Below are 14,588 nucleotides of genomic sequence, written 5' to 3' on the forward strand. Positions count from 1 at the left end.
AAAACCCAACTTTTCTCTTAATCGATTTTTCTCTTCCAAGTGCTGCACTCCATTATAAGCTCTCAGTTCAAACACATTTAGAAAGTAAAACCTTAATAATGACTTGTTCAAAAAGAAAGAAAGTAATCTTTCGGATCTCTTCTTTTTGTTTTCTTTCTACGCCAAAAGCATTCTTCCATCAGTTTATACTTTTTCTTCTTTTTATCTAACAACGATCGAATTTTGAACAAATCTTATTTTATACCAACAAACGATAAAGGGATAGGTAACAAACTTAACCTCATGTGCACACATTATAATTTGGATAACAGTATTTTTAAAATAAAATGCATTAATGCTTTACTGACATGCTATAATTTTTCAAAAGTACATTTTATTAAGTAATTTAAATATTTAAATTTGATAAGCATGTGCCTGCTTAGATACCTATCTACTTGTTTATTTATTTATTTTTAAATAATAAGTTTTCAGTTTTTCTTCCATGTTATAAGTAATAATAATTGATAAGCATGTGCCTGCTTAGATACCTATCTACTTGTTTATTTATTTATTTTTAAATAATAAGTTTTCAGTTTTTCTTCCATGTTATAAGTAATAAAGCTGAAACGCCATTAAGAGTGCCTTATTGATTCTTTTGAAATCATACAAGTAATAAAATAAGCATACTTTTTTAGATCTCATATTAAATGCTGCTGTGATTTAATAATATTTTTATGCTAAGCACAACTCACTGATATTTTTTGCCAGCATTGTTAGAATTCTTATTCTAAAATTAAGGTAAAATAACCGGCAGCTGTCTGTCCACCCGATTAACCGTAAGGTTTTTTATCTTTACGGTTTCGAAGCCTTTAACAACTGGTATGGTAATTAAACATTGAATACAAAACTATAAGCCTTTTATAACCATTTACATCTAGCATGATTTCAAAAATTTAACTGAACCTGGCTAGGTATTTTTCGTTAGGTAATGGGTATAAGAGAGTGCAGGTCACTTTAAACACTTCACGTGTAGAAGATATTGGAAGAAATAAAGTTGTGTCAACTCTGGGACTGGAACACAAGCTCTGTCGGTCATGAGATTAAATTCTAGTTGTTTAACAGTATTAGTTAAAAGCAGTTAATAAACGGGTTTTCTCAAAGTTAACAGTTTGATTACCGTCTTATTAATGGTTACTTGACTATTTTGTTTGTGGTAAGGAGAATTGTGGTAAGGAGAAGTGATATAATCAATCGAAATTTCTATTTTTCGAAATTCAGAAGTTCATAAATTCAGATTTTTTTCATAACTGCTGCATGGTATTATCCTCTGGAAATTATTCTTACAGGAGTGTAGTTAACGTGTAAGAGTGTAGTTTAGTTGCGTAGGAGTAGTATGACATAATCAACCAAAATTTCTATTTTTAGAAGCTGAAGTTGTAATGTGTTAAACATTTCTACTTCAGCACTGTGGATATACGATAATATTAAATGATAATTTCATTTTCAGGAGTGCATCACCAATAAATATAGATCAATGGCATGTCGTAAGAGCAACGAGGATTCTCAGAAGAGGTTCTTTGCAACTTGATGATGGTCCAGTTGCCACAGGAGAATCTAAGGTACAACTGCCAGTTATCCAATCGCAAAAATATTCTTATTTTTTACATATAAGACAGAGATATAATTTTTTTCTTAATTTATTTCTAATATTTTTAAACACCTTTATCCGAGCCGCGATGGTTCAGGGGGCAGAGCGTTCTCCTTCCATTGAATCGAACCGGGTTCGAATCCTAGTCGATACGAATTCCGCATCTGGTTTGCACCGACCACAGTGATGCGTGAAATGCCCTCAGTGGTAGACGGATCATGGGTTAGAGTTACCTTTCTGTCAGGCTAACCGTGTGAGGTTCTCGTGGTCTTCCTCTCCATTTAGCGCAAATGTGGGTTAGCTCCATCAAAGAGTCCTCCACGAAAGCAAAATTTCTCCCACTACTCGATCCAGGAGTTCCCTTGTTTTCTGGATAGGGTTCAAAATGACAAGGCTACGAAGTTGAACATTAGTATTCGTAAACCCATTAAATTGGATCGGCTGTTCAACGACGATTATAATATAAAATAAAACACACCTTTATCCGTACATTATACCTATAGGCATGCGAAATTAAAATACAGAATGCATGGGCGTCCATGCATTAAAATACAGAATGCATTAAAATACAGAATGCATTAAAATACAGAATGCATTAAAATACAGAATGCATTAAAATACAGAATGCATTAAAATACAGAATGTATTAAAATACAGAATGCATTACAAAATGCATGGATAAATTGTTCCCTTCTGTAAATGATAGTGCACAAGGTGATTATTGGTACCATAATAATTATTCTCTACAAATTTTGAATTTACTTTTTTTTTCAATTTAGCATGCATATCAAGATTACTGTATCATCGGGCGTTGTAAAAATCTAATCAAGATGATTTAATGAAAATAACTTTTGTTCGATGGATTTTGATTTTCAGCCTTAAAAATATTAAGGTTAGGCCAATAATGTATTCTGAAGTTTTTTTGGGATAAATTATTCGGTGTATAATTTCTTTCGAATGCATCAATATTTTATTTTTTGTATTGATACCTTATTTCTCAACTTTATTACTCTACTCGTAAAAATTAATCAGCAGTTCATGAAACACGTTTATCGTTTACGTCATTACTTTCTTGTAAAAAATAACTTTCATAATTACTTTTTTTCCATGATTTAAACTAATATCGATCGGACCTTTTTTGAATGTAAGGGGATAATTAATCGCTTAACATAATTAACGTGCTTTCCTCAAAATATTAAGAATGCTTCTTACCTTTTTTTCTTTGACTGCTTACATAATACCCACACATTCTGCAGCTTCCTTGTAGCAGCAGTTTGCTGCATGTAATTCTTTTAATTTTTGAAGCTATTAAACAGAACAGAAGCTTCTTGTATTGCCATTACAAATAATTATCTGAAATTAGGATTTTTTTTTTTGAAGATCATTCTCCAAATCAATTTAACAATCTGCAATTTGAAGTTTGCTTTGATAAATATAATTAAACTCAAATAAATATTGCCAAATTTATACTCAATTTATTTCTCTATGCCAAAACAATTCATTGTCTAATTATTGTGTGCTTTTAATTGTACTATAAATTGTGGCTTTTATCCATAATGACATTTTGCGAAATTTTCATGTTTTTCCCAGAAAACACTACCTACACATTAACAAGTGACAAGTGCAGTGTATCTACCACTACAAAAGTAAAATTCTAATTCACTAGCATGTAAGACACGTTAACTCGATTCTGTGTAGGAGTACCTTTTCATAGATATTGACATTGTCAATAGCTACTATCCCCATATTGGTGATCCAGGCGTGATGTGAACACACCTATTTTGACAGTAATGCCCACTTCAATCTGAACACACCTACTTAAATGGATGGTCCACATTGAACAGTTGACTCGCGCTGTTGCTACTCAGTCTCGATCAGACACAACGTCGGCCTGTATACGCTCTACTGCTAAAGGCAACATAAGAGTGGCCACGAACGTAAACTTAATACAGCACTCAAAAGTACGGTGATCTTAATACAGCTCTCCCGGCTTCTCACAAAACATTAATGAATCAACTAGTGGTATCCGTTCATCGAAATCTATCACCTATAATTGTGGTGGGGTAGTACTGTAGTGTGTCTACCACTACAAAAATATAATTCCAATTCACTAGTATATAAGGCATGCCAACTCGTAATGAAGGTTGACATCGTCGATGTGACTCTTCCCACAACAAGACTTATAATAGTTATGAATAGCTGTTACAAACTCACAAAGTTAAGAAAAAGAACATTAATCGTTGAAATTTTTTAATTTATATGACAAAAAAAAGCCCTTGAAAAACAGTCTTAACTGATTTTAAGACTATATGTTACGTATTGTAGCGTTAAAAGCAATATCCAAATATGAATTCTTGCTCCACAGGAACCACTCAGTGAATTAAATCTCGATCTTCCTTTATATTTGGGTGGTTATCGTCATTTATCCACCATTAATCCTGAATCTGGCATCACTTCAAGATTTAATGGTGCTTTTCAACGTCTTGTTCTAAATGGCGAAGTGGTGGACGATTTGAGAAAAGTCGCGAAATCATCTCAAGATGTGGGCCATTTCTACGGTCAACCATGCGGACCCAATCCATGCCATAATGGAGGGATGTGTTTGCCACAACTGAACAATTTTCACTGCAAGTGTCCTGTGGCCTATACAGGTCTATGGTGTGAGAAATGTAAGTATTGATTTTACTCCAAAATGTCTGTTCTCAAAGCATATGTGTTTAGATTAAACATCAAATTTTAAGATATCTGCATTCAATCCTAAACCGCTTCCCTTACTAATTTTTTGGAAGAAAAAATGCAAAAAATCAAGATATTTTTTTATTTCATTAATAAATACAAGGAACTAAAACAAAACAAAATATATAAGTTTTGAGTTGAAATTTTTATCTTTTTATAAGAAAAAAACATTTAATTTACCATCAGTTTACTATCCCGAATTATTTCGGGCGAATAAAAAAAGCTTAAATATTATATTTTTTAAACAAGGGAGAACACAAAGTGATAATTTCTAAACGCGAGTGAAGTGACACGCCATTTTTTACTATTCTTTTTTTCTATGTAAATTCAGCAACCATTGTATATACAATCGTATAAAACACGTGTGCAGTCCCACAATCCAATCGCAAAACTTCTCAAACCTCCAAATCAATCACAGAGGATTTATTTTTTTCTTCCGGCCGTGTAAACACGTGATAAAACAAAACGTACTGACAAATTTCGCTATGCATGAGTTTACTCGGGATAGTAAATTTTTGCAATATATTATAAATTTTTCACATGAATAGGTACCCGAATTAACTCGGCATAATCAAGAAAGCTGTTAAAGAGATAAGAACATTGTAAAAAATTAAAGATAATTTTTTTTTTTGCACATCTTTATGTAGTTCGACAGTTTGCAAATTTTTTTATTCACCTCAACTTCTAAAAAAGTGTCAAAGCAAAAAATTTATGCCTTTCAAATACAGCAGCAAAGAAAATATTTTAACTCTTAAAAACAGTCATTCTTTAAACGTAAGTACAAATATTTCAGACAATTATATGTAACACAACATTAGATTATTTTTCTAAAACATCCATTACGGGTGAATCTCCGTTACATTAAGAAACAATGGTTATCGAGAATTAGAAATTAATTATATATATATATATATATATATATATATATATATATATATATATATATATATATATATATATATATATATATATATATATATATATATATATATATATATATATATATATATATATATATATATATATTTATATATATATATATATATATATATATATATATATATATATATATATATATATATATATATATATATATATATATATATATATTTATATATATATATATATATATTTATATATATATATATATATATTTATATATATATATATATATTTATATATATATATATATATTTATATATATATATATATATATATATATATATATATATATATATATATTTTTATATATATATATATATATATATATATATATATATATATATATATATATATATATATATATATATATATATATATATATATATATATATATATATATATATATATATATATATATATATATATATATATATCCTGTTCCAAAATAAGTGGATATCATATAGAAAAAATGTGTCATAGTAATTGGGATTTAAATTCTCTTCAGACTTGTGTTCAAATATGCATATTATCAAATTATGAGTATATTTTTTTTATTTGTTTCTTTAAAAATTTCCAGTGTAATTCCCTTAAATGACCCCTACATTTGGATGGCTATATATTCCTCTAATCTATGTATTTTCTATCTGCATATACTTTTTCATAACTGTATAGATTTATTTCACTTCTACAAATGCGCTTGACTAGAGGAATACGACCGCAACACCAAAACTTTGATATAATTTGATTTATTTCAAATAAATAATGATTCAATACAAAAAGTTGTCATACTCAAAATTCTAAAGTTATATTTTTAATGAATATAAATATTTTGTAAAAAGTGTGTACATCAAGTATTAATTTACTCTAGCAATTTGTTCATTTAATTTCAATAAAAAAGAAATAAGTGAATCGAGCTACTTTTAATCAAATTACAAGTAAGTTATTCAATTTATATTGAGCTGTATTTTAAATAATTAAATAAATATCTGAAAATCCAATGAAAAAATACTAAGTGAGAGTAAAATACTAAGTAAGTTTCAGTGAGAAATTTTTAACTTAAGAGAAACAGCTATAACATGAACTGAAGCAGCTAAACATGAATAGAAACAGATAGCAGTTGGTTACGAAACTCATTCTAAGCAGAATTTGGCGGTAATATGTACTTCACGTAGCTGACGGACCATACTCATATTAAAATTCTTGATGGTCCCATCAAAACTTTTTGTTGCTTTGAGTGCGATTCATGATGGTCCAACATCGTTTGATGGTCACCATCATTCAACACTTTCCATTATGCTTTCATGTTGTTTGTTATGCCACAAACTTCCACCACTCCATGATGGAAAATTCTACTCTAATACCATGATGGTTAACCATCAAGAGAAGTTTGAGTCTCATGGGACAACAATCCATGTTGATCCATGATGGTTTATGATGGTTCCAACGATCCATTTGCATGATGGTTTAATAGAAATTCTTGTTGGTTTAGCAGGAATATACCATCAAAAAATTTGTTTTCTTATGTTGGCCCATCATAAATCTGACCGAATTTCTACATTAGGAGGATGATTGTTCACTATCGTTCCAACATTTGATTTCTAAGAAATTATGATGGAAACTTCTGATGGTTCAACATTAAAAAAAACCATCAAAACAAGTTGCTATTCTTATGTTGGACTATCATAAATCACTCTGAATTCCTACATTGGGGTGATGGTTACTTATGTCGGTTGCCATCAGAAATATAATGGTTCATGATGGATTTATTGATGGTTACCATCAAGAATATGTTGATCCATCAATAGAAAATCATTAATAATTTTGAATTGGGAAGCAAGTTTTTAAAATGTTACCTGATACCTTCCTCAAACAATGTGAATTAAATTTTTTTTCTTGATTTGTACCCAGATATTGAAAATGTGTCTGTTGATGAACCCATTATGTTTGATGGTAAAACATTTCTCAAGTTCCCTAACAAGCTTTTTACAAGGTAATTTACATTTTTATAATATGCTTATTTTATTTTATAATATGTTCATTTTATTTTATCATCAATCTGCTTGTTGAATTTTAATATGTTTTACCAAATAAATTTGACTTATTTTTTTTAAAAGATTTTTCTTTTTTCTATCAATAATGGGAAGAAAAAATAAATAGCCCAGCATAATTTTATTTTAATAACTTTTTTAAGAAAATCTTGCATCCTTTTCTTCAAATTTATTATTATTATTTTTTTCAAAATGATCGCATGTGGCTGAGGTTATTTAGATTGACATTTTTTTTTTTTTTTTTGATGGGAGAAAACAATAGTGCGTGATAATACACACCTTTTGCAAGTGTTTTTTTTTCCAAAATGATTTCATTCTATAATAAATGCTTGCATGGGTCTAAACTTGTAGTTGGTTACTTTATTTATTTTTTTCATTTATTGTAATTTTTTTTACTTTTTTACTTATTGCAATTTTATTTATTTTTTTAAAAATTTGTCTTTTTTTAAGTGGGAGGAAAAAATAAACTATTATAATTTTATGTTGGTAACATTTTTAGCGAAATCTTTCATTCTTTTTTTCAAATTTATTTCTTTTTCACAAGGAGAGCACGAAGGCTGTAGTTGCTTGGGTTGACAGTCTTTTTTTTATTAAAACAATGGTGCGTGATGATATATATGCATGTCTTTTGCAAGTATGTTTCTCTTTTCAAAATGATTTCAGACTATAATCAAAGTCTGTACAGGTTGTAACTTGTAATTGGTGCATAGATATTGTATTCGGTCTTAAGTATAATTTACTTGTAGGTTATTTACTGACGGCCACAACCGCGTTGAAGTAACTTTTCGAACAGATTCTACTGATGGTCTTATTTTATGGTCCCATGAAGATGTTTCAACTATTGGTGATTTTATGGCCCTTGCTGTAGAAGATGGTTTTCTTGTAGTGAGTTTTAACTCAGCTGGAAATAGAGAACCACTTCTTATCAAGCACAACATCAGGATCAATGACGGTGACTGGCACAGGGCTGTGATTGACAGGTAAATATTACTTCTGTGATATTCACAGAGAAAAATATAATCTTCTCTGTTCAGCAAGGTTTTCGAGAAATTATTTTTTTTAAACGCACAACTTTTTGAAATTGAATTATTTAGAAACTATTCAAATGGCATATTTCATTCAAATTTGGTAGTTAGTTTATTTGAAATATGTAAAAATATGAATACCCTCATATTAAATTTTTTTTGTTTATTATTAATTGAAATAATATAAATAAAATTATCATTGTTAAAAAATACTGTTAAAAAATTTAATCATCACTGTTAAATATCATTGCCAAAAAAATTAATCAGCGTTAAAAAATACTGTTAAAAATTTAATCATCACTGTTAAATATCACTGCTAAAAAATTAATCAGTGTCAAAAAATACTGCTAAAAAAATTTAATCATTACTGTTAAATATCACTTCCAAAAAATTCATAATTTTTCAAACAAATTGTTTGCCAAAAAATTTTTCAAATATGCTTTCGTAATTTTCTGCAACATTTTATCGATTCCCTTAAAAGTTTCGAAATATCGTGGAATACTAAAAATATAAAATTAACATCAAAGGGCCGAAATAATATTTTATCTTATATTAGCTTACATAAAAACTTTATATCGTATAAGTAAGACTATATATTGACTTTGCTTATATTAGCTTATAATATATAGGGCTACGGTCCCTGGTCAAATTATTAGTCGCACTATAAGATTCCATGTAAAATCTTAATTATCAGGTTATACAATACAGCTTTACTATTTTTAAGCGACTGAAACCGGTTTGCACTTGTTTGTGTTCGTGTATCAATTGGTTAACATTGTAATGCAAATGTTTGCAATACGATCAAAATAAATGCATATAGGAAGTATATGAAAAATCTCCTGAATAGAAACCCATTACATGTATGTTGAAATACAAAAGTAAACTCGTGCAAAACATGTCATTATTAAAACACTACAGTGTGTCTAATAATTTGGTATAATTATTATAATATAATAATATAATACTTGACCTGATATATTAAGTATTCTATATTTATATAATATATCGTCTAATTTATATTATATATCGTCTAATTTAACCAATTGATACACGAACGTAAACAAGTGCAAACCGGTTTCAGTCGCATAAAAACAATAAAGTTGTTTAGTGTCACCTGATAATTAAGATTTTACATAGAATCTTACAGTGCGTCTAATAATTTGACCTGGGACTGTATATATTAGCTTATTTTATATTAGTTTATTTTTAGGGTTATATCTAAGTTTATCTTATTCATTCTTTTTATTAACTTTTTAGGAATAATCGCCATGGTATGTTGCAAGTAGATGACAATACCCCAGCCGTTGTAACATCCACACCTGAAACTAAATATCTAAACACTGATGGTGTACTTTGGATAGGTAAGTAGAATCTTTGATCACTTAAATATAGAAAGAGGAATAGTCGAAACATTTTCTTTTTCATAATTCTTTGGAATATTCTCTACAATCGAATCTATAGAATCAATCAGAAATCTTAATTATCTTTAAATAAAATCTTCAATAATATCTTACAATTTTTTTGAAACAGTTTTACGTAAAATATTAAAAATATTTTTTGATTGATTACTTTGAACAACTTATTAAAAATCAGTACTTCTAATAAATGTTAACAAATTATTTAGATTTATTTTAATTTTGGAATACAGCAGTACTTAACACTAGAAAGACTGAAACTTAGTGTATACCTATATCACCCAAAAGCATTAAAAATGACTGGATTGTGAAAGAATAACTAATGTGTAAAGAAATTTATTTGAAATTAATTTTTAATACTTTTTACAGATATATAACAAGTTATTAGTAAATATTAACAATAAAAAAATTATAGGTTGCACAAAAAGTCACAAAATTCTAAGAAATTGCGTCATTATATACATCATTGTTTTTCTAATTGAAATTAAAAAACTGTCAAAAGGACTTCCTTGGGCAATCTAGTGTTAAATTGCTTCTTTTGCAAGATCTACACAAATTTTTTGTAACATCCACATCATTTAGTAAAATAAACGCAACTATTTTAAAAAAGTTATAAAAAAATACATATCTGATCCTATTTTTAAGTTATTATAAATAAATAAATAATTCAAACGTTTAAATGAATTATAATTTTTAAATACTTGGAATTCACGATTCATTAAGACCACCTATTAACCCATAACATCTCTAGTACAATTTTTCTATGGCATTTTGTATACAAATATTAAATGTGACAAAATCAATTTTTTTTCTTAAAAAACTATCTAAAATCTATTTTTCTTTTAAGTTTTGAAAAATGTTTCAATTTCTGAGCACGAGTTGTATGTAGCCAAAAATAATCACGGAGGAATAAACATTTTGGGTAATATCAAGGTCCAGTTTTAAAACTGGAAAACTACAGATCGATTTGAAATCTCGTATTCATATATTTTAAGTCTAAGAAATAGTATCATTTCTTAAAAGTGAAAATTGCTTTAAACTGAACTTTTCATTCTGAATACATGACTCCAATACTTATTTTTCGGAGAAACATCTGAAAAAAAAGCAGCTTAAATTTAACTACACTCTCAGATTTTCACAAAGATGGTAGCATTTGAAGAACTATCTTGGCGGTCTTAGTAACATGTTTGTTAAATTAGCTCTAAAAGGTTTTTCGTAAATCAAATTTTCTTGTTATAAAGTAGCTCTGAACCTCAAATTTTTAAAAATTCACTAAATAAAGAAAATAAAATATGTATATTTTAAAGAGAAAAAAGGGGAAAAATTTCTAGCAAATGATTACAGACGTGAGTTCGAAACGTTTTTCTAAGAGTTTCGATTTTAAAACAGATTGTCGATTCTACCACAAAAGAAACTTAGAGTTCTAACTTTTTTCAGTGTAATATTTACTTAAGATATCTGACTAGGTCAAATACATGATTTTGGGCAAAACTTTCGAAATTGATTTTCATTATAAATTTAAAACCCCTGTACTTTTAGGTTCTAAAAATTTTTTACTTTTGTTTGTACTCCAGTTATTTACAAAGTAATAGCAGTTTTTGTGCAAGATGATAACAGTAGATAGACTAATGATTTAAAATATTTAAATGCACTTATCTCAAAACTAAATTTCTTTCACATTTTGCAGCACCTTAAACACGATATCTCATGTTATTTTTAAAATTACTATCTACAATTTTTCATGAGTGTTTATGATTATAGTACACATGTTTCGAACTACAGACTAAAAGAAAAAAGCAGAATTTCGTTTTTTATGCATATTTTTCCGCAAAGGAATGTTAAAAAAGTTTAAAAAATTTGTTTTTTCAACTGCATTGACCCCTAACTCAGTAGTATATGCATTTGCTTTTAAGATAATTGTACAAAATATTGTTGATGGCCTTCTAAATATAATCCTCAAAGGATTTTCAATTTTAAGCGATGGAAAAATCTGTACAGTGTTTTGCGTACATGCAAAAACAAATTTCGCATTTTTACCTAAAAATGGCCATTTAAAATAAATAATAATAATGATTATTTTGCTAGTTTTAGAAGTTTTTATACATAATAAAAAAATAAACTAGTTTTTTTTTTTTTAAATTTTATAAAAATGTTGTCAAAACTAGTCGGATGCCTTACAAATTACAATTTTAGTTAGTTCGGAGTTGTTACAAGTTCCAAGTTGCATGCAAAATTAGTCTTCAAGTTGATATGGGGTTTTCAAATATTTAAAAATTGAAAGCGTCAAATGTATTTAATTGATTGCATTAATTTCGTAACTCATTTGCTAAGCATTCATTCTTTCCTCCATTTTTTTTCGAACAATTCTCTTTCAAAAACCAAGGAGTCAAAATTGAAAACAGTGTCCATATCCTCAATGTTAACCTCAAATTGACACTTAATCCTACGCGTATCGCGCGCTCTAACGATGATATAAACCTTTTTTTTTTCTGTTGCCATTTAATAGTTTAAAAGCTTTATTTTAAATAAAAATAAGTAAAAATTAAAGCATTTCCAGTTTTTAGTCCAAGTTCAATAGAAACTGAACTAGATCGCCGTACTGAACTAGATCACCAAATCAACAATCCGTATTTTATCTCTTTCAGGAGGTTGCTCCAATCTACCTGCAGGTCTGAATAATGCATACTACAAGGGCTTCATAGGATGCATTCACTCAGTCATTGTGGATGGAGAGGCCTTAAAAATTGCAACTCACGGTACAGGACAGTCTTGCCCAATCACGTGACGACATCTAAATTATCCTTAAGTTTTACTTTTTAGAGTGGTGCTACATTCTGGATTCCAAAACACAGAGATATTTTATTTCATCCAAAAGATAAGTTATGTAAATATCGATTATATCCCATATACTAATAAATTTCCACAATGATTTTATTTTTAACCCTCTAACTGTCGAGTTATATAAGAAAAGTTTTTACATAATCTCCTGCTGTGCAGTGTTCTTTCTTATGAGACTAGTGGGCTAAGCCCACTGTTCGCAACCCCGTTGATTGCCTAGCAATAATGGCTGTTTTTGGCATAAAACAGCTGAAATTATTAAACCGAAAATATATGTAATAAAAAGACCCACTTTCCACGTCTAAATTTTCCCCTAATGATACTGTTAAGATTTTAAGTGAACATAAATCATTTTTCTAGGTAATCATTTTTTGAAATAAGATTTGAAATTAAATTATTATTACTATGGTTATAAAAAAAATTTCGAAATCACAACTATGATTTAATAATTTTGCTTAACAAAGGAATGGATGCATTTTAAGGAAAATTTATGCCGACCCGCCCTCATTTGGGCATACGGAGGAACGACCCGTTGCCACGACAGTCCCCGTGAAAGAACCGCGATCCGTCCACCAGCGCATGCGCCCAATCGCGTGACCAGCTCGGCTAAGCCACTTCCGTGGCACTTATTTAAAAGAAAACTAAGTTACAAAAGCTGATAGCAACAGCAAAATTAAACGCTCCGAGAGTTCCGTCTTATAGTGCCGTAGCCGACGGAACCTCCCTTATAGTGAGCATGACATGTTAAACGAAAATAAAAGTTAAAACATCAAATAATACACATTAACAAAATATCGTGGTTGTTAGCAGATTTTGCCCAAAGTGCAAGTTGTACAACAAGCATTGGAGCAATAGAACAATAAAACAAACAGCAAATAAAATCAATATAAAGTCAATACCAACACAAGATAAAATAAAGCTAAGGTAATGACAGTGAGATCACAACCTCACCGATCCAGACAGGGTGTCTGGAACCGAAGAAGCCGACGACAAAAGGAAGCATACATTAAAATCAGGGGTGTATAGAACCAACAAAACCGCAGAGGAGGGAAGTAAAACAGATAAAATGACAAAAGTCGAAATGTTTAAAAGCATCAAAGTTAAAATATGCAAAAGCAGTAAAAGGGCAAAAGAGCAAAGATAAGCGTAAGTTATATCATAAAATGCAATGAAAACAAAAGGATAAAATCAGTGTACAATAAAATGGTGACAGATTAGCTGAAATTGAACAGGAGGGCAACCCAATGACCGGAAAGCTGCAGTTAACCCGTGTAGAGGGGATCCATAAGATCATCAGGGGTAAGGGCATCTTCTGAGGTGCGTTTGATTATTTGTTTTTGTTTATTTGTCGTACACCAGGATCTCGTATCACATCTATTGTTGAAGTAATTTCCCCTGAGAGTTGCAAACTTTCCACATTCATAGATTAGTTGTTTAATTGACTGGTGACAGTCACAATATTTGCAGGTAGAAGATTTATGGAAAATTCTGGCTTGATGTTCGCCAAAGATCCCGTGGGATGTTAAAAATTGGTTAAAATAGAAGTCAGAGGATAAAAAAAGCTCATTAATAACGAGGATCAGGTAATAAGTGTGCCTTCCGTTCAAAGAGTTGCGTCACCTGTCCTTCCATAAAACCCTACTGACCTACCTCTGCCTGCACTTAATCTGGGGCTTAGTTAAAGGATAGTAGAAGTCTACCTCGCCTAATAACGTGCCATTCTTAGCCAAACTATCCGCTTCCTCGTTGCCAGGCTCCCCCGAATGAGATTTAATCCAATTGAGCTTTAATCCAGAACAGTATTTGTTTTGAACCATTTCTTTAATTTCCTCAATGATCGGAATTGGGTTTTCGAGGGCCTGCAACGAGGATTTTGAATCAAAAAAAATATTGAAATGTTGAATATTTTTATCTTTTGCCCAAAGGGTTGCAAGTTTAATTGCTGTTAGTTCGGCGG

At 29.5% G+C, this 14,588-nt stretch overlaps 1 protein-coding gene across 2 annotated transcripts in view; it reads left to right on the plus strand.

The window, feature by feature from the left end:
* Window positions 1-13,795, plus strand: part of LOC107441892 (agrin-like) — a 119,848-nt gene extending 106,053 nt beyond the window's left edge. For both annotated transcript variants that reach the window (XM_071182996.2, XM_016055288.4), the window contains exons 20-25: window positions 1,487-1,598; window positions 3,993-4,296; window positions 7,214-7,295; window positions 8,100-8,333; window positions 9,636-9,739; window positions 12,439-13,795. In XM_071182996.2, coding sequence (XP_071039097.1) covers window positions 1,487-1,598; window positions 3,993-4,296; window positions 7,214-7,295; window positions 8,100-8,333; window positions 9,636-9,739; window positions 12,439-12,578 — 976 coding nt within the window. In that variant the 3' untranslated portion in view covers window positions 12,579-13,795. The remainder of the gene's footprint in view (window positions 1-1,486; window positions 1,599-3,992; window positions 4,297-7,213; window positions 7,296-8,099; window positions 8,334-9,635; window positions 9,740-12,438) is intronic.
* The last annotated feature ends 793 nt before the right edge of the window (window positions 13,796-14,588 follow it).

The sequence above is a fragment of the Parasteatoda tepidariorum genome, chromosome 7 (assembly GCF_982258835.1).
Source record: "Parasteatoda tepidariorum strain Cologne lab strain chromosome 7, Ptep-v5.0, whole genome shotgun sequence".
Classification (NCBI taxonomy): domain Eukaryota; kingdom Metazoa; phylum Arthropoda; class Arachnida; order Araneae; family Theridiidae; genus Parasteatoda; species Parasteatoda tepidariorum.